At 39.9% G+C, this 25,583-nt stretch overlaps 1 protein-coding gene across 5 annotated transcripts in view; it reads left to right on the top strand.

Annotated features, from left to right (window-relative positions):
• Positions 1-9,187: 9,187 nt before the first annotated feature.
• Positions 9,188-25,583, top strand: part of TRIM44 (tripartite motif containing 44) — a 119,923-nt gene continuing 103,527 nt past the window's right edge. For 3 of the 5 annotated variants that reach the window (XM_060103229.1, XM_060103226.1, XM_060103225.1), the window contains exon 1: positions 9,189-10,142. In XM_060103229.1, coding sequence (XP_059959212.1) covers positions 9,471-10,142 — 672 coding nt within the window. In that variant the 5' untranslated portion in view covers positions 9,189-9,470. Of the gene's footprint in view, positions 10,143-25,583 lie in introns of all 5 variants that reach the window. The other 2 variants (XM_060103230.1, XM_060103227.1) reach the window with 2 other exon arrangements.

Genomic DNA, 25,583 nt, shown 5'->3' with positions numbered 1-25,583 from the left:
CTTCATGAGATGATCTTTGTTACTTTATTTTATCTTTTTGTTTTATTTTATTTTAAAGTGTAGTTGACTTACACTGTTATATTAGTTTCAGTTACGCAACATAGTGATTCAATATTTTTATACGGGGCTTCCCTGGTGGCGCAGTGTTTGGGAGTCCACCTGCTGATGCAGGGGACGCGAGTTCGTGCCCCGGTCCAGGAAGATCCCACATGCCGCAGAGCGGAGGGGCCCGTGAGCCATGGCAGCTGAGCCTGTGCGTTCAGAGCCTGTGTTCTGCAACGGGAGAGGCCACAGCAGTGAGAGGCCCACGTACCGCAAAAAAAAAAAAAAAAAAATTTTATACATTACGAAATGATCACCACGATAAGTCTAGTTACCATCTGTCACCATACAAAGGCCTTACAACATTATTGACTATATTCTTTATGGTGTCCCTTACATCCCCTATGGTTACTTTATTTTGACTAAAATAAATTACTATTTGGGGAAGAAGATGACATTAGAGAGAGAGAGGTTTAAAGATTTAATGTATGTTTAGTATCATTTTTTTGCCTGGGATATGTCCTCAAAATTGTTTACGGTACATGTCATTATAAACTGGTCTTTTAAAGACCATTTTAAAAACAGCACATGGCTAAATCATGGAGAATACATATACACTCCTACAGGAGAATTTTTGACATGTCCTATTATTATATAAAGGGGTGTGGGTATGTGTGGCTTGTGATAAAAATTCCAGTGGCAGCATCACTCACGGCTTCAAAAAGTTCTGTGTTACAAACAACATCCAAAACTGTAAAGATGATATATTCTGAAAATTTGCATTCTGTGGCTCAAAAAGGTATAGCAATGATGAAGACAAACACTGTTGTCAGAGGTGTCAATGTAGAGTTAGAATTTAATTATTTCATGAAACTTGAAAGACAAAAGGAATCAACATTTCTACTATATTAATATTTCATTAATATTTAAAAGATATGTTTAAATTAATATGTTAAATATAATAAGTAGACATTAAAAAATTTCAGCTATACCCCCAAACATGCGTACATTCAAGTTGGCCATTAGAGCTTTTTTGGGTGGTCCTCTCATGAGAAATGGGGGAATTGCTTTACATTTGGGGTTACCTGAGGTTGAGCACATACAGTGCTTTGTTCTACTGGGGATCAGCCTGTACAGCTGGGAGAGTAGCAGGAGATGAAGTTGGAAAGGTAAGCATGTGGTGGAATCGGGGAAGACCCGGGGTATCACACACCAAGTCTGCAGCAGCCAATGGAAATCTACTGATGGAGATTCATAAAAGCAGTATATCTTAATTAAATTTGCATCTTGGAAGAATAATTTTGGTGGCAGCGTAGAAGAGGAACCAGAAATGTAGGCATGTCAACTTATGCTAGAAATACAAGTGCACGGATAGCAGCAATCTTATCAGTTTCATTTTGTGGTTGCGTCCTCAGAGCCTAGAAGAATGCCTGACCCATGGAAAGCAAGCAAAACTTATTACCTGAGTGAATGAATGAATGAATGGCCCACTCTGAAACTGCCTGTTCTCACCCCTCATTTCACCTTCATCAGAAGAAGCTACCTCAAGAGTTTTCAGGATAGCTCTACTACTTTCGACTGTGTATATGGCCCCCTGGTTTACCTGTCTTTCCTGAACTAAAGCCTCTTCTTTCAACCAAGTCTATTCCCCTAATGGCTTGTCATTATAGTCTGAATAAGGACTATGGCAATGTACTACTTTAGAACTTTTTTGAATAGGCACAACTTTTTTTTTAACATCTTCATTGAAGTATGATTGCTTTACAATGTTGTGTTAGTTTCTGCTGTATAAAAAAGTGAATCAGCTATGTGTATACATATATCCCCATATCCCCTCTCTCTTGCGTCTCCCTCACACCCTCCCTATCCCACCCCTCTAGGTCATCACAAAGCACGGAGCTGATCTCCCTGTGCTATGCAGCTCCTTCCCACTAGCTATCTATTTTACATGTGGTAGTATATATATGTCAAAGCTACTCTCCCACTTTGTCCCAGCTTACCCTTCCCCCTCCCCATGTCCTCAAGTCCATTCTCTGTGTCTTTATTACTGTCCTGCTCCTAGGTTCATCAGAAACATTTTTGGTTTTTTTAGATTCCATATATATGTGTTAACATACAGTATTTGTTTTTCTCTTTCTGACTTACTTCACTCTGTATGACAGACTCTAGGACCATCCACCTCACTATAAACAACTCAATTTCGTTTCTTTTTATGGCTGAGTAATATTCCATTGTATATATGTGCCACATCTTCTTTACCCATTCATCTGTCGATGGACACTTATGTTGTTTCCATGTCCTGATTATTGTAAATAGTGCTGCAATGAACATTGTGGTACATGTCTCTTTTTGAATTATGGTTTTCTCAGGGTATATAGAAAAGGCACCACTTTTAGGGAGCACACTTAGAGGGAATAAGTCACCTGTTACCTGCCCCTCACCCTCTGCTCTTAGTCACTTTATTATGGTACCTCCCATAATATCAATTTCTCTATTCATGGGTAGGATTATAGTTGAGTCAGGATATTGAGAAAACTGTCTTACGCTAAAGAAAAAAATTAAGTTGGGTCTCTACCTCAAACTGTATACAAAGGTGACCTCCAGATGGGGTTTAATGCGAAAAACAAAACCATAAAGATAAAAGAAGAAGGTGTTGGAGTTAAGGTGTTACGGTCTTGGGGTGGAGCAGTATTTCTTAAGAAGGATGGATCTGACTACATCAAAACATAAGATCTCTATTCAAAATGACACAACTATGTATAATGTTCTTGGACAGGTGACAGACTGGGAGAAGATATTTGTTTTAAAACTGACTAGGGTTAATAACTGAAATGTACAAGAAAATACAGCAAAACAATAGGAAAATGGCAGAGAGTGCAATCAAAAATAGGCAAAAGCTGAAAATGGGCTCTTCACTATTGAAATAAATTTCTAGGCTCAAGATGGAGTTGCTCCTGTCTGGGGTGCCATATCAGCAAACCTAAATTTTGTGTTCCTATAAATGTTCCACTTGACCAGAAACAGACTATATCCAGTCAGCTAATCCCAAATGCCAAGCTAACTCTATAACTCTATAGTTATTTCCTTGTTCCTTGATCTTTCTAAATAAGGTCAGATATGCAACATCAGCCAGTCATGCCATTTCCACATTGCCACTTCTAATGCTCTATAAAACTCACTCTTGTCCAAAATCCCTCAGGAAGAGTGGTCTACTGCTTATGGATTGTTTTCCCTTGACTAAAGGACATCACACTTGTTACTAAATTGTTTTAGCTTCGTCATTTGACATCACATAACAAGCTTATAAAGAGCTATTTATCTTTATTAGTAACCCAAGAATTGCAAATATAATACCACAATGAGTTATCACTTTATACCCATTAGATCGACAAAAATTAGAAATTCAGATAATACCAAATGTCAAGGAGTAGTATCCAAGATTTTAACAATCACAACACTCAGTAAAAAAAGAAAGAAACAGAAAACATTTTTGAACATCATACATGTAAAGTTTAACACATAAACAAAACAATAGAATACTTAAAAAATTATATTCAAGAATATTTATCAAACATATTAGAGAGAGATTCTGTGGAAAGAAGTTGGAGGAATGTGAGTGGGATTTGGAGATAAAGGAAAAATAAAATTAAATCAAAATGAAATAAAATAACAAAGCTGCCTTACATGGTCTAAAGAGAGGCTATGATCTGAGTAGTATAATTAACTAGCCTATGTACACACAAGTTCCAAAATAAGTAAGTAAATGGAGAGAGCAAGCCTCAGGGAAAATTTCCCTCATAATCCCTGATTTATAAGGGCAGTGCACCAACTGCTGATATACAAAGTTTTTAATTAGTTCCTGTCCACAGGTGACTGCTTTTCCAACTGGATAATGGAAGGCAAATTTAGGGATTTTTCTCCCTCCCAAAGAGTACTGATCTTATAGATGATTAAGTGTCTGCCCTCGCTCCCTGCAGCCTACTCAGATTAAAGCCAAGACCACCCCCTGAGAAAGCATTTCCAAAGAGAGAAGTTTGAAAAACATAATTCTGCCAAAAAGAATTAGTATCGCTCAGGGATCTGGGAGCTTGCTTGAAGACCAGGAAGGAAGTCAGAGATTAACTCACAACTGACTGGGTGTTCTTTTAAATAACTCTCTTGGCGTTAGTTTCCACACTATTAAAATGGAGACATCCACTAGCAAGGACTTTGTAGAAAGTATCTGAAGAAAACTGACAGAAGTATCAATGGGATTTTTTGAATTCTTGGGGTGAAGGAAATTGTGGTTATGAAAGTGAGATATTTCTATTACTTGTTGTGGTTACAGGAATTATTTAACACTGTTTAGCAAGTAACATACTAAAGGAATTTAATTAAAATATCTCAACCAGAGCTTACGTGGGATTATCTTTACATATACTTATTTTTTAAGGGGTGGCGGTGTTTAAAGAATTATAATATTAACAAGCAGTGGACCATCCACTTATAAGAACTGGGTGAAATGAACATGTTCTGAAGGGTGTTGGGCCAAGGAAGCATTTTGGCGTCCATCTCCAACAGGCTTCTGAGGCACAGAAAGAGGCTCAGCAGTAAAGACTTCATTCTTTCTATTTGGCAGGGTTGGGATTGGCTAGGGGATATCATTTTCACAGCACTGACTTTAACGGGATAAGATGTTGGCTAATATGATAACAGCATGAGATGAGATTTAGGTGATCTCGGGAGCTTGGGGCAGGGGAATGAAATCAGTCACTAAAGTGACAGTCTAATTACGTAAGAATGGGATCTGCTGAAGGGTGCAAATACCTTCCCTAAAGCAGTGTACTTAGAAATTCCACCCTGTTCTCTTTTCAACTTCTAGAGGTTTTTCTGAAATTAAATGTACTATGTTACGAATCTTACTAAGCACGGTTTGTCTCTTTGGAACAGGTGAAAGAGATAGAAATTGATTTCAGAGCTGAAAGGTAAAGATAGGTAAGGTTGTACGGTAATATGGTAAGATGGAGACAGGTAGATCTGAGTTTGAATCCAAATTTAGCTACGTTATGGCTGGGTAACATTTAACAAGTTTCTTCACCTCTCTGAACTTCGGCTTCCTCATGTGTATAGAGTTCAAATGTCTAATAAGTTAACAGCTATTGCCCACATAATTAGGAGATACTTATTTACTTTAGGAATACACCATTTATTTCTCAAAGTCCCACATGTACTCACAAAACACTCTCAAATGCAAACTGCCTTGTTCTCCACAAGCACTGCCTGCTGAGTATCTTAGAGACGACTTACAGTTGTTGCTGACCACAACAAGAAGACAAGGCCAATGCCAAGTGTGGTAGCCCCCAAGATGATTCAAAGTTTTGGAGTAATGCATTATGCATTAATAGGGAATTAATATATGTTTTATTATAAAGAGTGCGGTGCTTCCATAACAAAAACCTAACCTAAAATGTTGGACTGGTTTGGAATTGGACAGTGGGAGAAGCTGGAAGGACTTGGAGGAGAGTGTTAGTGAAAGCCTGAAGAATCTTGAAGAAACTGCTATTAGAATCTTGATGGCTTTTGAGAAAGCTGTAGATAAAGGTTTAAGGGGAAGTGAGGAAACAGTTATTGGAAACTGGAGAAAAATGGTCCTTGTGATGTAGTGGCAGGAATTTAGCAACACTGTCACCTGCAGTAATGTGGAAAGTAGAAAATTCGCCTAATTAATTGGGTATTCTAGCTAAGTACATTTCCAGGTAGAGTGTTGAAGGTGCTGACTGATGTCTTCTTCCTGATGATAGCAAAATGTGAGAAGAAAGAGATAATATACAGAAGTAATTTTTTAAAAAGATCCAGAGCTTGCTAGACTTGAAAATTCCCATCTTCTTTAGATGGCAAATAATGCTAAAATGAAGAAATGGCTTCCAGTTAAGAATAAACTCTAGGGCGCTGCAAGGAAAACATCATCAGATGATGAAGGTGAGAGTGTGGCTGTAAAACCCTTTGTTCAGATCTCAGAAAGAGCTACAGCAGTGATTCAGAGACTCATTCAGACAAACAATAGGGCTTTAAAGAAGCTTATGAGTGTTGTGCCTCAGCAGTTTCAGCAGAATGACTCTCCAGAGTAGAGAAGAGCTTATCTTGAAGAGATTTGTGGGTATGACTTTTGCCCAATGGAGTGGTGCCCCAATTAGATTCACAGGAGACTCACAAAATTTTTAAATGAATGATATTGGCCAAAACACTGCTAGCATGGACTAAATGGGACAGAGACAGTACAAAATGAAAAGGAGACTTTGGACCCCTAAATTCTACTAACAGGAAGCAGACTGACAAATTGCATAGCTGCAAACATGGGTATCTTTTCATAGAAAAGGAAGGATGACTCAGAGGGTGGAATCAAGAGCCCAATGGGGGTAAAGTCAAAAGCCATGGAGAGTTATTCCCAGAAAGTCGGAAGCAGGATTGAGCCCTAATCAAGGAACTTCTAACATGTGTCCAGCTGGATTTTAGGATTGCTATGGGCCGGTGACTCTTCTATGCCTCCTGTCTTTTCTTCTTTTTGAACAGGAGTGTCTGTACCAGTTATCCTAAGCTTGTCCCACCGTTGTATGTTGGGAGGCATTCAGATGAAAAGAATGAGTGTTGAACTATACTTGAAGAGCTGCATATAAAACACTACACCTAGGAGCCTCATCCATACCTGGACCTGATTTAGATGATAAGATTCTGGGCTTTGAGCTGATGATGTAATGAGTTGAGAGTTTTGGGCATCTTGGGAGGAAGTGAATGTATGTTGCATTTGAGAGAGATATGAATCATTGGGGGCCAAAGGGCAGAATATGGTATCCAGCCTCAAAGATGGCCCTAAAGCTCCCCACCTCTTGGTATTCATGTCCTACATAAACAGTCCCCTCCCATACAAAATAGGGCTCATCTTTGTAACTAATAGGCTATGTTGGAAATGATGTTGTGTGACTTCTGAGCTTAGGTCATATAAGACATTGTATCTTCCACCTTGTCCTCTCTTGGATCACTTGCTGTGGGAAAATCCAACTGCCATGTCATGAGGATATTCAAGCAGCCCAGTAGAAAATGGTGAGACCTCTTTGGAACAGCCATGTGAAGGATCCATCTTAGAAGCAAATCTTACATTTCTAGTCAAGTCTTCAAATGACTACAGCCCCAGCCAACAGCTTCACTGAAATCTCTTGAGTGACCCTGAGCTGGACCACCCAGCTAAGACATTTTGAGGTATTTTTCTATGCAATAATGGATTAATGTAACAAGGTTTCTATCTCTAGATACTCCCAAAGTTTCCAATTCCTGTGGAATCAGACCATTCTGATTTTTGTGCAGAGGGGCACAGAAGGTCCATCTAATGAGTCTGCCATACGCCATCCCCAGAATTTTATGAAGTCCCTTTTTTAATAGTTCCATCAACTTCTGTCTCTAAGACCCTCTCACCACAGAGGACTCAAAGAAGGTAAAATGTTAGATACTGAACTGCATAGTATGCTATTTTAACTTTCTGTTAGGTAAAATTAAGAACAAACAATAACAACAATAATGACAACAAAAAGACAATTTCTGGAGAAATGAATTGGAGAAAAATAGAAATGTGGACAGAACTGGAACAAAACAAACCTTTGGACCTTTCTCCCCACATTCTATAGAGTTGTCCTGAGGTTAATAAAACAAAATAGTTTTTTCAAAATAAAATCTCTGACAAAAGCTGCACAGAAATTAAGCATACATTATATGTGGCTATATTAAAAATTATTTTAAATGATTTTTACCCCACTCCATCCCCTGGCATTTTTGTGAAGATCATCTGGAAATCCTAGATCAAAAGTATCTAAGGGACTCAGTGAAAAACACACCAGTCCATCCCCTTTCCTTCTTCTCAACCACATCTCCGCCTCTCTCCGGACTAGATGAAAATGTCCATTTGCTCTCCCAAGTACAAATCGAAAGCTCTTCAATGAGTGGTGAGACATATATATGGGGTAGAGGTGAGGAGTTGCTTACACCAGCAGCCAGCCAAAATGTGTTAAAAATGTTTAAAACCTCCTTCAAAGGGTCACTATGTGCACTAAGTATAATTCATGCCAATAATAATAGTTAAAATGTAGTGAATATCTACAAGGCAGGCACCTTTACATTTCATTCACAAAATGGCCCCATGAGGTACGTATTACCATTATTTCCACTTTACATATATATGTATTTTATATATATGTAAAGTGGAAAACAGAACGATCAGTTAGCTTCTTCATGGTTGCAAAACCAATAAATTGTAGTACCAGGATTTGCGGGTCCTTGGGCAGTGGCTCTTCCAAACTTGGGAGCCGCAAAAAGATCTAGCCCGATTCTTGGCACTTCAGTATTGGTTAATAAATAACAGTCCCTTTCCTTTCTCTAGGAATCCAATCTGAATCTAGATGGCCTCCTTACATAAAGGATAAGGTCTGCACACTGGAACTCTCACTCCACAAATACTGTCTCTCCCTACCTACCTCCCCTGACATCTCAGCCAAACCCAAGGCAAGCTCTCAAAAAAAGGCACAGAGGTTACCATCCTAGAGGTTCTGAGCCCCTAGGAGAGCAGGAATGCAAATAGACTTTGCAAATAGGCGAAGCATAGAATCGCTTTAGATCGAAAACGTCTGTTTGCTCAACCTGACTCTGATTCCCTGAGCCTGGGAGAACAAACACAACCCTTCCCGCTGAAAATCCCAAGGGGTCAGGTTCAGTCTGGTAAACAACAATCCGTCCTGGCATCTTGCAGAATAGGCAGCAGAGGGGACTGGGACGGGCAGCAACAAATTGGAAGGAGGGAGGCTGAAATACACCTGTACACCTGCCTAGTGGCCTTGAAAAATCAGGTTGGCACCTCCAGGGAGGAAGTGGAGGAGGCGGGACCCAATTCCCGCCTCCAGAGTGAGCTGGAGTGAATCAGAGACCTCATCCATCCTCTCCCTCCTTCCGGGGATGCTGAACCCCTGCGGGAAACGCAGAAAAGGGCCATTGCCACTTTAAATGACTCAGGAAGTGAAAGCAGGCCGCCTGACGGGGACAGGGAAAGTGGAACCGGGGCGGCGCGGGGGCCAGCGGCACCGCGATCGCCAGCGGCACCGCGATCGCCGGGGCAGCGGGGGGCCGAGCGAGCGGCGCGGCGCAGGGGCCGACGGGGGCGCTGGGCGGCTGCGCCGGAAGTGCCCGGAACCCCGGAGGAAGCGCAGCGGCCGCTAGGCTGCCGAGCCGGCGGGGAGACCCTGAGCTCCTGGGCTGGGCGCGGGCTGCTGGGAACAGGCAGCAGCGGCGCCGAGGCTGCGGGACACGGCGCGGCCAGTCTGCGGGACGGGCCCCGGGTGGAGAGGAGGCCGCGCCGAGGCCAGGCGGCGAGCTCTGAAGCCCGGAGACCCGGGCCGCGGCACAGCTCCCACATGGCCTCCGGAGGGGGCGCGGCCTTCGAGGAGCTGCCGCACGACGGCACGTGTGATGAGTGCGAGCCCGACGAGGCTCCGGGAGCCGAGGAAGTGTGCCAGGAATGCGGCTTCTGCTACTGCCGCCGCCACGCGGAGACGCACGGGCAGAAGTTCCCCCGGCACCACCTGGCCGAGTACGTCCACGGAGCCGCCCAGGCCTGGACCCCGGGAGCCCGTGGGAATGGGGCGGGAGAGGAAGAAGTCGAGGCCCAGGTAGAGAACGAGAAGGCCCTAGCAAGCGAGGCGGGGGAAGAGAGCGAGTCCGAGGAAGACTGTGAGTCCGAAGAAGAGAGTCAGACGGAGGAGGAGAGCGAAGACGAGAGTGATGAAGAGAGTGAGGAAGACAGTGAGGAAGAAATGGAGGATGAGCAAGAGAGCGAAGCAGAGGAAGACAACCAGGAGGAAGGAGAATCGGAGGCGGAGGGAGAAACTGAGGCAGAAAGCGAATTTGACCCAGAAATAGAAATGGAAGCGGAGAGAGTGGCCAAGAGGAAGTGTCCGGACCATGGGCTTGATTTGAGTACCTATTGCCAGGAAGATAAGCAGCTCATCTGTGTCCTGTGCCCAGTCATTGGGGCACACCAGGGCCACCAGCTCTCCACCCTAGACGAAGCCTTCGAAGAACTAAGAGTAAGTATTGGTCATTCAGAGCATAGGCCAGGAGGTCAGGACACCTGGATTTCAACTCAGGTGGCCTCCCTGTGGCCACATTAACTTTCACCATGTCCCTAAAAAGCTGGTCTATTCATCTTGTTGGGAGCAGTGATTGTTGACCCTTTTTGATTGAAGTCCTTTGAGAGTAAGATGAAAGTTCTGGACTCTGACCCTAGGAAAATAAATGTACACACAAAATCTAGTTTACAATTTCTGGAAAATTGTAAGCCTCTGGTCTCCGTATCCCAGGTAAAGCATTCCTTGGGATTTTGACTCCACTTAAGCCTATTCCCACAACACTTCATTGTTGAGACTGGTTAAGGCTCTTGACAAGGCATTGGTAAACCATGGTTCCGCCAGATGAATCCAAGCAGGTGGTTCCTCTATAGTGAAAAGACGCCCTGAGGTTGTGGTTTTGATGATAATTTCATGTGTGCCCCTGAGTTCCTTTTAAGTTCTTCATGTTTGGTAGTTGTTTGGAAAGGAGGGTGAGAAGGTGGAGGCAAAATTCGGATGGGAGTGGGTGTTTCCTGGTCCTCTATCTTTTGCAGGAGGGCAGGGCCTTTATCTTGAACCTTGCTGGTCCCCTAGGACAGTGTATGGAAATCTTACAAATATTAATAAATATTTGTTGAAAGAATGAATTTGCAGATGATTTGCTTTTTATTTATATTGTGGATATTTACAATCAGTGAGAGAGACAGCTAGAGTTAACCAGGCAGGAAAGTTTGAGTGATCAGTTCATTAGTTATTGTTGTCATTATGACATCTTTTGTTTCCTGAAGCAACCTTGCAGTTGCTGGCACTGGGATAACAAATATTTTGATAATGAAAATCCCCTATATTAAGATTTTTCCCTTTTTTATAGTAAAATGCACACTCAAAGTGTATAAAAATATACGCACAGTCTAACAAATAACTATAAAGCAAATATTAATGTAACCTCCACCCAGATTAAGAAATAGAATATTAGGAGCAATATTGAAGCCCCATGACCTTTTTATAATTTTCTAGTTATAACCGTCTCCCTTCTCCATAGGTAACCATTATCCTGACTTTTGTGGTAATAATATCCTTGCTTATCTTTATACTTTTACCACATATTTATGTATTTCTAAACTTATTTGAACTTGACATGATTGATATTGTATTGTTATCGTGCATTCTTTTGGGTTTTGCTTTATTTTTTCAGCACTGTGTTTGTGAGATTCTTCCAGTGAGTGGCTGTGGTTTGTCCATATTCATTGTTGTATAGAATTCCATTTTATAAATATGCCACAAGTTACCTATTCTGTCAAGGGTGAACATTTGATTTCCAGATTCTGGAACTTCTAGTTATTATCAACAGCGTTGCTATAAACATTCTTGTTCATATTTCCTGCTGCACATCTGCATACATTTAAATGGAATATAAACCTAGGAGCGTGATTGTTGGGTCACACACTGTGCATATCTTCGATAATATTAGATGTTGCCAACTGTTTTCCAAAGTGGTTGTACCAATTTGCATTGCCATGAAAAGTGTAAGAGAGTTCCTTTTGCTCAGTATTTTCACCAACACTTGTTATTACAGAATTTTTAGTTTTTGTCAGTCATATGGATATGTAATGGTATCTTCTTGTGGTTTAAATTTGCATTCCTCTGGTCGCTGATGACTTTGAGTATCTTTTATATTCTTTTGTGAAGTACTCATTCAGGTCTTTTGCTCATGTTTCATTTGGGTTGTCTTTTTCTCATTAATTTACAGGAGTGTTTATATTTTTGACTGTGGTTGATATGGGTTACAAATATCTTCTACTCTGTTTTTCCTTTTTCTTTTTTAAAAAATTGTACCTTGAACAGAGAAGTTCTTCATTTTAATGTAGTAGAATTTATCAATACCTTTCTTTATTATTAGTGCTTTTTGTGTCTCATTCCACTTAGTATTGATTTTTGGGTAGTGGAGGGTAGGGGCTTAGTTTAATTTTTTACCCTGTACAGATAGCCAGTTGCTCTAGCAGCATTTATTGAAAAGCCTATCCTTTCTGTACTGATCTGCTATGTCACCAGTCATATATCAAGCGCCCATATGTGTATGATGTGTTTCTTGGTTCTTGTATTTTATACCATTGATCTGTTAGTATACTCCTGTATGAGCTACATGTTTCTCAGTTACCATAGGTTTGTAACATGTCTTAATATCTGGTAGAGCAAGTCTGTCCACTCTGTTCTTCTAGAAGAGTGTCTCAGCCAGCCTTGGCCTTTTACATTTCCTAGAATCATATAATGAAGTTCTGTATTAAGAAAAACAACAAACCTGCAGGACTTTTTTTGTTTTGTTTTGTATTGAAATTATAAACCAATATATGGAGGATTAATACCATTACAAAATGAAGTCTTCTGATCCATTTATGTAGGTCTTTTGTATTGCCTCACAATAAAGTTTTGTAATTTTTTTTTTTCTGAAAGATCTTATACATCATTGTGAAATTTATTCCTGGATACTTACAGTTTTATAGTATTGTAAAAAATGTTTTTAATTTTTGTTTTCTAATTGTATATAGGAATATGATTAACTTTCATATATTGATTTTCATATTAAACTGTCTTACATATTCTAATAATCTGTAAATTTGTTCTACACACATGATCATATTATTTGCAAGAGGGAAAGCTTTTGTATCTTTTCAGTCCTTATGCCTGTTTGGTTTTTTTTTTTTTTTTTTCCTTGCCTTAATGCTTTGGATAGGACCTCCAGTATAATGTTGAATAGAAGGGATAGTGAATATTTGTGCCTTGTTCTTAATTGAGGGATAATTCATAACATTTCACAAGTGTGCTTGTGAAAGGGTTTTTTCCCCCACAGATATATTTCATTAGATTAAGAAAGTTCCCTTCTAGTCCTAGTTTGTTAAGAGTTCTTCTTAATGTTGAATGGATATTGAATTTTATCAAATGCTTTTTCTGCATCTGTTACATGTTCGTGTGAGTTTACTCTTTTATTAATGTGAATTACATTAATTGATATACTTATTAAATTAAATTTAAAAATCACTATTATGTTCACATGTTTCAAAAGTCTCTTTTTCACCTTTGGTAACCACTTTTATTAGTTTTTTGCTTATTGTTCAAGTGTTTGTTTTTGCAAATACAGGTGTGTACCTATATATGGTTTTATTTCCATCCCTTCATTAGTATATTTTACAGTTAAAACAACTGGCATTTCTGGGAGAAACTCAACTTGGTTGTGATGAAGTATCCTTATGTTTTTGAATTTAGCTTATTAATAATTTATGTAGGATTTTTTCATATTTATGGGAGAAATGAACTTGTAAATTTCCTTTTTTGTAGTGTCCTCATGAGATTTTGCTATCACGGTTATGTTGGCTTCATAGTATGAGTCAGGAAGTATTGCTTCTCATGTATTTTCTCTCTCTTTTAATGCTCTGGAAGTGTATTATGTAAGATTGGAATATTTCTTCCTAGAATGATTGGTAGAACTGACCATGGAAGCCATCTGGATCTGAAAAGAGAGAGAGAGAATTAATTTTGTTGTTTTGTATCCAACATCGGATACGTTTGTTTTGTATCCAATCCATTGACTGTGGATTCAATTATTTGGTGGTTATAGGTCTGTCCAGGTTATGTATATTTCCTTAAGTCAATTTTGATAAGTTACATTTTCTTAGAAGTTTGTCCATTTTGTCTAAATTTTCAAATGTACTAGTATAGATTTGTGAATCATATCCTCTTGTTATCTTTTTTCATGGTGTAGCTATCCTCTTTATTCCTTTAAGAACAGTAAGCATGTTGATTTATAATCTGTCACTGATAATTCCAGTATTTGAGGACTTTATAGATCTTTCTCTGCTAGCTATTGTTTTTGTGGTGTTTTTTAGGTTTCCTTCTTTCCTTTTGTGCTTGTTATGTTCGAGTAGCTTTTCATTGCCTTTGAAAAATTATCTGTAGGGATTTCCCAAGCCTTGGCCTGAAGCTGTAGTCTTCAAAAGAGGATTTGAGTTTGCTTCTGATCAGGCCTAAGTGTACAGCTTGTTTAGGACCCCCTTAAACTAAATTAATTTCATGAGAGATTGCTTGGAACAGATTTTCAGGAGGTGCCTGCCCAAATTTACAGCCTCTTAAAGAATTTCTTTCATCCTGTCCTGCACCCCATCCCCCCTGCCACCCCGTTTTTTCCGGCTCCAAGTCATGGCTCCCCACACTCCTCTTTGGAGGGTGAGATAGCGGCAACTTTAGTTTGTCTTTACTCTAGGATTTTACTCTTTGGCAGGGGTAGGAGGGTCAAAAGTCTGTATGGAAAGGGTCTCCTTTAAATGTCCCACTCTGAGCATGCTGTAGGCTTTGCTTTCTTTTATCTTGTTTCCCCCTGCCCACCTCACTTGCTGCCTATAATCAAATGCACATCCCAGTTTCTTGTGATCGGTAAATGTACTCAGATCAATAGAGATGTTTCCTGTACTCTGCTTATGTTAACATTGGAACAGTATTACTAAACTATAGACGTTATTAGACGTTCACCAGTTTTTCCTCTAATGATTTCTGTACCAGGGTCCTCTGGCCATATTACATTTTCTTCTTTTCGATGATCATGATAATTTTGAGGAGTGTCAGTCAGGTATTTGGTAGACTGTCTCTCAGTTTGGACTAGTCTGATGTGTTTCTCATGGTGAGACTGGAATTGTGGGTTTTGGGGCAATATAAATTCTCTTTTATGTTTTGCTTTTTTCACTTATCAGTATGCCTTAAAAATCACTCCATAGATCTGCCTATTTATTTATTCATTTTAGCTGCAAATACTCTAGTTAGTGTCAGTCATTAAATTCTTAATTTATGATATTGTGTTTTTCAACTCTAGAATGCCTGTTTGGTTATTTTTTTTAAAGATCCATTTCTCTTTATCTTTTGGGATCTGATTCTTGATTATATGCCACATTTTCATGATTATTCTCATCTCATAATTTTTCATTCAGTACCAGACATTGTGTTTCAAAGAACTGTAGACCCTAGAGTCATATTTTTCCCCCTCAGAAAGGGCATACCATTTGCTCTGTTAGGCAGCTAAGATGAAGGGCTGATCGTTTTTATTCAATAAAAATTTGAACTTGATTAGAGCTTGTTTGTAGCTTTAATTAGTTTCATTTCACCTCTGGTTTCATATATTTTGAGGGCAGTGTACATTTACTTATTGACAAGAAAGTAGGTCTCTTGGAATATTAAAAGTGGCTTGGCATGATGATGGTGAGAGAAGAGGATCTTTGTTATACTGCATTCATTCTTCATTCACCAAGTATTTATTGAGCATTGGCCAAGGGCAGGTGCTTTCTAAGCATTGAGAATATAGCAAAATGGAAGAAGTCCCTGCTTCTACTGGAGTATACGTTGTGTTGGAAGGAAATAGAGAACAACAAGTGCTCAAATAAACATGTACTAACTGTTAATAAAGAAAAAATAAAACACAGTGTGAGATTAGAGAGGAACAGGAAGTATCCTAGCTCTGCCGCTTGCTTTTTGACCTTGGACAAGTTATTTAACAGTTTGGCCTTGTTTCTGTATCTCTAAAATGGGTATAAAGTTAAGAAATCAAGTAGTGTTTTTGTGAGAATAAAATAACTTAGTTTGTGATAACACTTTAACAATGCTTAACACATTGTAAGTGCTCTTTAAATGTTAGCTGTTGTTTTTATTATTATTAATAGGAGGAGTCTAGTTAAATGCACAAGTTTAGAGTTGAGAGGGATTTGAACAATATATGTTTTGATATCTCAGTGCCACACCGGGCTGTGAGTGGCTAATATTGGTGGTAGAAGGCCAAATTGTTGGCAAGGGCTAGAGTAAAGCACACTTCAGAGTGGGCCAGAATGGACAGAAAACCAGGGTAACTGTACAGCAAGAGGGGATCCGAGCAGAGGCTACGTGAAGGCTAATGCCTCAAGGACTAAGGTGAACACCTTGAGGGGATAAGTTTAACCCTAATCACTGAAGTGACTTTTAAAGTCCTACCTTTCCTCTTGTGCTGTATTTCCAGTTTGGCTCCAGAGCATTTGGTCTCCAAAGGATTCTGTGGGTCCAGATTTGAATTGAGCCTGTGCTCCAGCTTTATCATAGGAATATAGGTACACAGCCCATATTATGACCTCACATCTGGTTCATAAACTCTCTTCTCAGATATGCAGGTTTATCTTATTGTGACCGTAATTTCTGGTTCTGAAAATGGGTCATTGGGTCTGACAAAGGAGCTTGATCTGGTTCATGGATATTTTCATATGAAAATTCTTAAGTTGTCAAGGGAATTTGCATTCATAACTATATTTAATGAATCATTTTGTTGAACAATATAAGTGCAATTACATGTATTCAGAACTCTAGACCAGTAATTTAAAAAATTATTTTGAACGTAACCTACAGTAGGGGAAATATAGTTTACATTGTGGTCTAGTTTACATACACACACGCAGACACACACACACACACACACACACACATGCTTTAACTCAAACGGAGCACTGTTAACCTTATTGCATATGATGTGTTCTGTTTGTATTCTATTCTGTTCAAAAAAATTTCTGGATTCTCCCAATAAATTGATTTCATTGCACCCTAATGGGTCATGTCCTGTAGTTTGAAAAACACTTGTCTCATTCACTCTAAGATCACCTGAAGAAGAGGTGGAGTCTTATGAAATGGCAAAGGGAGAAATGATTGGCAGACTTCTGCAAGTACTTATAAGCATCTATGGAGTTCTTACCATGGCTTTGGTATGGACAGATCCAAAAGTTTCGAAGCCACTCCCTTTGCCCTTGAGTGTGTCTTTAAGATGGGTATTTGGGAAGAAGAATGTTGGGTTAAGTGACAGTGGGAGCAACTGCAGCGAGGGGGCTCTAGTGGCAGGGCGGCCGGGAGGGTACAGGCGCATGCTGGGACAGTTGTGACTCTGGAGGGGCTGGAGATGGGGGAAGCCGCTGCTGGGCCTTGTCATGGCCGGCGGCTCTGGCTCTGTGCTGGCTCATAAGCAGCAGCTCCGGCAGGGAGGCAGAAGGTGGAATGTCTGCCGTAATGTCCCTATTTATGTTTTTATTCTTCTTGACTGAAGGATTTGGAGTACCTTCTAATAAAACCATGAAGCACTGTCTACACAGTGGTTCAGTCTGTGTGTTATTTATTTGTATAGAATAAGACAAAAGCTAAGACGAAGGTAAAGGGAATGATTGAAACTGCCGCAAATGGTGGATGGAAAGTTAAAGTGAGGGCTGCCGGTCTGGGATTCTCCGTCTCAGTCTACTCTTCAAAATGTACTTTCTTTACCTGTAATAAGTCTGGGACATATGCAGTGAAGAGGACAGACAGGGCCCTAGCTTTTATGGAGTTTACCGTTTAGCTGGGGAGAGAGATAGGTAGAGTAAATTTGGATGGTAGTGTGTACTATGAAAACAATAAACCACAGCAATGAAAGAGTGAGTCGTGTGGCAGGAGGGCAGGAGGGAGTTACTTTCTGACCAGGTAGTCATGGAAGGCGTCTCTGAGCATGTGACATTAAGGCAGAGACCTGAGTTATGAGATCTTGCAGAGATCTAGAGAAAACCTCCTGTTGTGTTACCACTCAGTGCTTTTTGCACGAAGTCCAGTGATTCATAGCAGAGATGATCGGTTTAGTTCATAGGACTCTTCATAAAGGAATTAGATGGCTCTTGAAGAGAGAGGAGTAGTGTAGTTCTAGCAGTTGTAATGTGCTGTTAATTGTTAACACAGGTGAAAATGCTACTCTATGGAAGGAATATGAGCTTATGGGGATCTCTTTGACAGTAGCTCAGTTTTTCAGGGGATTCAGCGTTCATGGGGATGGAACTTCATTAAAGAGAGCCTAGAGGGCTTCTGCAGGGTTAAGTGGAGGGGAAGAGTCATCTAATTGTGTTCAGTTAGGGACGTGGACTCTTCCCACAATCTTCGTTATTAAAATAACAGTTTATAATCTAAGAATTAAGAAAAAGTCTGGGAGAAGAGCGGTTAAGGCCGAAAGAATGGTGAATGCAAAGGCTCTAAGGCAGAGGTGAACTTGGGGTGTTGGAGGGACAGCAGAAAGGTCACTATGGAGTATATTGGAATGAAAGAGGAGTGGGAAGTAGACTAACAAAGTAAACAGTGTGTTTCTCACCTTGTTGCCACATTTTGGAATCACCTGTGGAGGGAGATTCTTTAGAAAATACCTGTGATTAGCCTCACCCCAGCCTTAAGTCAAAATCTTTGGGGATGATCAGGTATTTTATAGAATGTCTTTCTATTGGGATTTGTCTTCTTTTCATGTTATGGTTAGACTGGAGTTACTATTTTTAGGCGGAAGACCACAGAATTGAGGGTACACACTGTCAAGAGGATTGTTGAGAGAAAAGGTCCAAACTTTCCCTGCTCTCTCTCCCAAGAATCCAATGCCCTCTTTTTTCTCTTCCCCAACCTTTCAATCAGAATAGATTAATAGGTTAATAGGCATATTGTACTATTAGATGACTGCTTTTCAGGGTAAGGTTGCTGATGCAGTAGGTGTATTATTCTTAAGCCCCTCTGGGGATAAAGGACTATGTGCCTGTGGCACCACCTTTCCTTGACCACAGCCCACAACATGGAGGTTGCCCTGCTGTCCACTGATAACACCTACCTTTTCTCTTCCCTTGCATCGGACCCAAACTGAGAAGCCAGAGATCTGTCAGTATCAGTGCTCAGTGTGTCTTCTGCTTGAAGTTACAGTTCCATCTGGGATAGCTAGCTCAGTTTCATGCTCCTGTTCCTGTTGTGGGTTTTAGTATCCAGAGCCAGGGAGTAAATTTGTGCGGCAGGAAGGAGTACAGAGACTAATGGACCTCCCAGAAAAGAAGACAGAGTACAGACCAAGAAGGGGTAAAACAAAAACTTCAGTGCGGATATGTGGGGTAGAGATGAGAATCTTGTTTGTGGGTGTGTCTGTGACTATGATAGGGATCAAGCCAACATGACATTGGGGGATAAAAAAATCAATATTGATGCCCTTTTCGGATGTCAAAAATGAATCAAGAATGAAAAAAAATGAAACCAACCAAGCAGAATCTTCCAGATACTCTAAGTGCTCAGTCTGTAATTTATGGCAAGTAACCATATAGGCAATGACTGATGTACATTGTGGTGTGCTAAATTATTCTTGTTGAACATTTAATTATAAATTAAACTCACTTCAAACGTATCTAGCTAGTTTTTGATCGGGTAGCAGAGCAATCTGCTTTTAACTTCAATAGGATATTAGAGAAAGCATTATACTATATCCAAACTATAGCATATAGTTAGCTTTTTTGTCAAAAACTGGTGTTTTTAAGTTAATTTTATTTATGTGAATAATTTTTGAGCACTTAAGATGTGCTGCATGATGGATATTGATAAAGAAAGATGCCTGACATCAGGAAGCTTATAGTCTTTCACATGCTTATTTGCGTATAAATACTAGAAGAGAGGTACAAATAGTATGTCATGGGGACTCAGAGAAAAGAGAAGTTATTTTCAGCTGGAGACATGGAATCCGGAAAGATTTCTTAGAGGAAGTGGTATTTGAGGTGGACCTTCAAAGATGGATAGGATTTTACTAGGTAGATGTGACTAGAGTGTTAGGCAGCTGTCCTCTGTGTTCCCATAGCAATAGCCTGTACTATTACAGCATTAAATACAGTATACTACATCAGTATTATTTCTTCCCACCATGTCTCTGTCTTGCGTGGGTCATAAACTCTTCTTCTGGGGTTAGGACTGTATGTTATACATCTTTGTGTTCCCAGCACCTAGCACAGTGCCTGTTGGAGAGTAGATGTACGTGAAATATTTGGTAAATGTATGATATTCAGTATAATAATCTCAAATAGTCACAGGGCATCAATGAAGAACTGAAAGAGAGAGTGTTGTGTAGTGATTTACTATATCAGTGTTTACATTAAGTTCAACTGCATCTGAAATAATGAAATAATTTGGAAAAATCCAAAATAACAGCAGCTCAAACAAGGTGGATGTTTTATTTTCTCTTGTATAGAAGGATGTAGGCAGTCCAAAGCTGGTATAGAGGAACCATGCAGTTATTAGGAATCTAGGCTCTTTCTACCTCTGCTCTGCTATCCTTAGGGTATGGTCCTTGTCATGGACCAAGATGACTCCTGGAGGTCCAGCCAGTACATCTGAGTTCCAGGATAGCAGGCACGGGAGAGTGAAGATGGGAACACCCCTTTATTTTAAGAGAACCCTCCAGAAGTTGCACACATTGCTGCTTATGTTTCATTGGCTGGAGTTCAGTCCCATGGCCTTATCTAGTTCCAAGGGAGGATGGGAAACAGTCTTTTCTTCAGGCCATGGTGTGTCCAGCTAAAACTGGAGTCTCTTACTAAGGAAAAATGGGAGAATGAATATGAAGACCAAGCAGTCTTGCCTTAAATGGCTTTGCAGTCTATGGGTTTGAATCCTGGCTCTGCTACTTATTACCTGTGTCATGTTGGAGAATTCACTCAGTCTCTCTGAATCTTGGTTTCCTCATCTGTAACATGGGCATAATAATTATTTCTCCTTTTTGGGTTGTAGTGAAGAACAAACAAGATGATACATGTAAAGAACTTAGCACAGTGCCTGGAATATAATAATCCTTCAGCAATTAGTGACTCTTACTCTTATTATCCTTACAGAGTCAACTAAGGTTCTATTCTGCGTTCAATTCCAGACCAGGTAGCCTGGCAGAAGTAGAAGTTCGGACACCAAGTTTCTTTCGGTGAACACTGTTCAGCCCCCTCTCCTTCTGTTCCTTCTGCCTGCTCTGTGCTGGTGGGTAGATAGGCTGGTGAAAAACTTGTCTTCAGAGAAGAGGCTCCTGTATATTTCAGTGTCCTGCTGGTGCCATGTGCACTAGCTAACCAAAACACAGCTGGTATGTCTAATTTTAGGTTCACAAGTCTTGCTGGTTGTCCTCTTTAAATTCTGTTTTACATTCTGAACTGTAGGAAATTTTTTTAGAAGTGGAGAGGAGGCAGGGGCAGTACACCCTTTACTTTCTAGTTAGAAAATAGCCTTCATTTTCTTTCCGGTAGGCAGTCGTGGGGGAAAGGTTAGAGGCACCCCTACTGTTCTCCACCCTGTTCTTTGGGTCTCTGTGAACCGTGGCAGGGTAACCTGTGTTGAGTGAAAGACTCTGACTTCATGTGTGTGAAGAATGGAAATGCTAGCCTTTAGCTGAGGTTATAAAACTAAGAGAGTCTAGAAACTCTTATCTGCTGTTGAATTTTGAGGCTCTTTCCCGAGATTAGAAGAATAATAATAATTATTAAGTGGCTTTAGGTCAGGTGCTTTTCACCTCATTATTTCAGTTGATCTCAATATAACTCCCACAATAACCTGCGTTATTCTGATTCTCATTTTACAGATGAGAAAACTGATACTCAGAGAGGTTGAGCTTTGTGGAAGTTCACCTAGTTTATAAGTGGAAGGATTAGGATTTGAATCCAGGTCTAACCCCAAAGTACATTTTCATTCCACCATCCCATTTAGCCTCTACTCTTAATTATTCCCACTTACATTTAACCTTTCCAAGTTGTACTGATACAATCACCTGATGTTTATTATCTCAATGAAGGTATTTAGTAGATACTTTATGAATATTCTAATCAGACTATTAAAACTATTCTTTCCCTTCCATCTGGATTTTCCTTCCTAGATATTTTACAGAGTATTTTGATTAGTATCAGATTGTTTTGTTCATTTTTTTCCATTCAGCACTCCTCTAGCTCAGTACTTGATACTTAGTAGTCAGTCACTCAGTAGACTGTTAATCACTTAATAATAACAATAACAACAATGACAACTAAAATTCATTGAGAACTTAGTAGGTACCAGGTTCTGTGCTATAAACTTCCTACATATTATGTCATTTAATTTTTACCACAATTCTTTGAGGTACAGTTTCGTTAAGGTATTTTTCTATATTGTTTGGAATTAGTGGCATGGTGTTTTTTTCCTTTGATCTATTCATTCAGTCAGGTGGAGTATTGGGGGCTGTAGGGAATTTAACAATGAACAATTCTAAGTACTGGTCTCATGGAGCTTTTGTTGTAAGAGCAAAACAGATGCAAGCAAGTTAAACAGTAAATAACATTTTAAATAATGATAAATGCCATGAATAACAAACTAGGGGAAGGAGAAAGAGAGTGACTGGAATGGGGAATGAGAGAGAGGCTGTTTAAGGATCTGACAAGGACTGGGTATAGTTAGAGCCAGTGGTGGGAAGATCTGGTGGCATAGTGATCTGAATGGAGGAAGTAAGTGAGTGTAGAAGCTCTGAGATGGGACAAGCTTACTGAGGATAAAAAAGATGGCTGGAGGATAATGAGTCAGGGTTCCAGGTTGGGGGTAGTAGACGAGGTCAGACTGTCAAGTAGGCCACGGTAAAGATTTTGGATTTCCTTCTGAGTAGCCGTAGACTGTTTAAGCAGGAGAATGAGTGATCTGATTCATGTTTTTAAAATTTCCCTCTGGTGCCTGTGTGGAGAATGGAGTGTAGGGTAGGCGAGTGGGAGTGGTGATGCTCCTTGGATTAGGACCAAATAGGGAGTAGTGGAGATGGTGAAGAGTAGTTGGACTTGGCCTGTGTTTTAGAGTTAGGTCTGAAAAGACTTGGGGGTAGGTTTGCTCAGGCCCAGAAATTATTTTGGATCTGAGCAACTATATAAAGGTGGTTGCCTAACATAGGAGTGGATTTGGAGTTGGAAAATCAAGTCATGTGAAGAAGATAGTAAAGAATTTTTGGACATGGCACGGTGAAACTAAAATTTTATGGCGTACTAAAATTCAGTTTCATTTCCTTTTGTCAGGGCTTTGCTTTCTGATTGGGTTCCTTAGGAGAACTTCTTACATATTCTATCTCCCAATCCTTTTCCACTGTTTCTCCCAAACAAAACCTTTTCGTGAAAATGATAGAAAGTTGGATAGATTTTTTTTTTTTAAGTATGGTACCAACACAAGGCTAGTGGGATAGGAAAAAACCAAAATAGGCAGCCAGTATTCTTTCTGAACTCAGCGTCTTCTGATTCTTTATAATACAGAATTCAATATTTAGGAACCAGTTTAGGATATTAAGTGATTTACACTTACATGTCTACTGACACATGACTTTTCTTTTGGTGCCCAGCTGGTTATTGGCATTAGACTAGACTGACTCCCATCAAAGTACAGAGACTGGTTGTCAAGAAATACTTATTCTGATGTCCCTTTTACCTACCATATTCCACCTTTGTTTCTGCCTCTTGCCCATTTTCAAAGAATGTTTGCATTAGAATGAGCTGTATTATTTCTGTGTTTTGGAGTGAATGGATGGACATGTGTTTATGAGGTATTCTGAACCCCTTTGAAGAAAGACATGCCAACTTCCTTGGTGTTCACATTCAAGGACCCTTAGAGACAGAAAACTTTCAGAGGGAGTTCTTCCAGAGGTAGCAACTTCAAATGTCTACAGGGACCAGAAAGGTAATGTAAATGAGAGAAGCCAGCCAGGGTAACTATGGCAAACTGGAGGGAGCTTGCCTTGCCTAAAGCGGGTAGTTGCTACTCAGCTTCAGCCAGTTGCTGCTATGTGGGAGAGGGAGCCCAGTACAGTCATACCTTTCAGATTTTTAGAAGAAGCTGGAAATCTTTATTATGTCATATCTCCTGGTTTTTAAATGTTAACAATGAATTTAAAATTCCTAGTATGCTGTGTGGGACAACACTCTAAAAACACAACAAAACAAAAGTTGTGTAGGCTGCAGCCTGCAAATCTGTAGGTTCTGATTTGGCCCATTTTCCTCATTTACAGGTTGAGAAACAGAAACTCAGAGATGTAAAATGACTTTTTCAAGCTCATATAGCAGTTAGTAGGAATGGAGCCTGAGTCTCCTTTCTCTTTATGCAATGCCCTTTACACTAGGAAAGTTAAACTTTTGGGGGACTTTGAGGAACGCTCAAGTCCCTTTTCATGGAAGAGTGCGTGTACATTCCAAATTGTGTGTACAGTTTTGGGGATTTCAAACTCCCGGAAATAGATACATGAATACTAGGTAGAGAACCCTTTCTTATACCTTTGCTTCATGTTTGCATGCAAAGGGAACAGTGCCCCAGTATTTATACTTAGGCAAACTCATGGAGAGAGACACTCGAAGCAGAAGCCCCAGATCTGTCCTCTCGTTCTCCCTCCCTTCCTTTCGGTATATTAAATCTTAACTAGATAATAGGAATAAAGTTAAGTAAGTCTAAGACTCTTCCTACTACTGTTCCCACTACTAGTCCCTCCAGTCATTGCTTTCTAGTCTTTTACATACATATGTATCACCCATAAAAATGAATAGTTTTGGGCTTCCCTGGTGGCGCAGTGGTTGAGAGTCTGCCTGCCGATGCAGGGGACACGGGTTCGTGCCCTGGTCTGGGAAGATCCCACATGCCGCGGAGCGGCTGGGCCCGTGGGCCATGGCCGCTGAACCTGCGCGTCCGGAGCCTGTGCTCCGCAACGGGAGAGGCCACAACAGTGAGAGGCCCGCATACCACAAAAAAAAAAAAAAAAAAAAGAATTGTTTTATGTTTTTTTAATAAATGATATAGTATGCATTGTTTTGCAACTTTTAAAAAATTCAATGTGGTGTCTCATTCTTTTTATTTGCTATATCAGATCCCATTTGTTAATTCCATAGTTTATTTGGCCACCCACTATTGATGAATGTTTAGGATGTTTCCCATTTTTCAGTATTACAAGCAGTGCTGCAATAAATATTTTTTTTCATACCTCCCTGGCCCATGTTAGTGCTTCTCAAGGGGAGAAAGTGAAAAATGGACTTGCTAGGCATGTGATTTCAAAGTAGCTTTATTATATTATATCAGCAACATATGGAAATCCCCAACCTGTCCAAAGTCTCTCATCACTCGGTATTATCAAATCAAAACTTTTTTTTCAATGTGATGGATAAGAAATGATATGATAATTACAAGTAAGTTAGAGCATCTTTTACATCTTTTCATATGTGTATTAGCCGTTCCACATTTCTGTTATGTTCATATCCTTTGTTGGGATTTCTTTTGTGCTTATTTGGCTTTTTCTTATTTATAGGAATCTCTTACGTATTTTCGCATTATTCTTGATACCAACCTCTTCTCTTGTATATGTTGTAAATCTTTTTCATTTAGATCTTTTTGATCCTGGTTTTGCTACTGACTAGCTCTGTGATTTGGGGGACATCATTTGACTTCCACAGAACCATTTCTCTCTATTGTACGGTGTGAATACACTACCTTTTAGTTATTGTGTTACTGTGGAATGGTAGTTAAACAGTGTATGGGCTCTGTGACTTGGGGGTTTCTCATTTGATTTTCACCAGCCATTTTTCTCAGCTGAAGTGAGAAAGTACTACTTTT

The sequence above is a fragment of the Mesoplodon densirostris genome, chromosome 7, assembly GCF_025265405.1.
Source record: "Mesoplodon densirostris isolate mMesDen1 chromosome 7, mMesDen1 primary haplotype, whole genome shotgun sequence".
Taxonomy (NCBI): domain Eukaryota; kingdom Metazoa; phylum Chordata; class Mammalia; order Artiodactyla; family Ziphiidae; genus Mesoplodon; species Mesoplodon densirostris.
The sequence above is the reverse complement of the archived record's forward strand: the minus strand, read 5'-3'. Positions and strand labels throughout refer to the sequence as shown.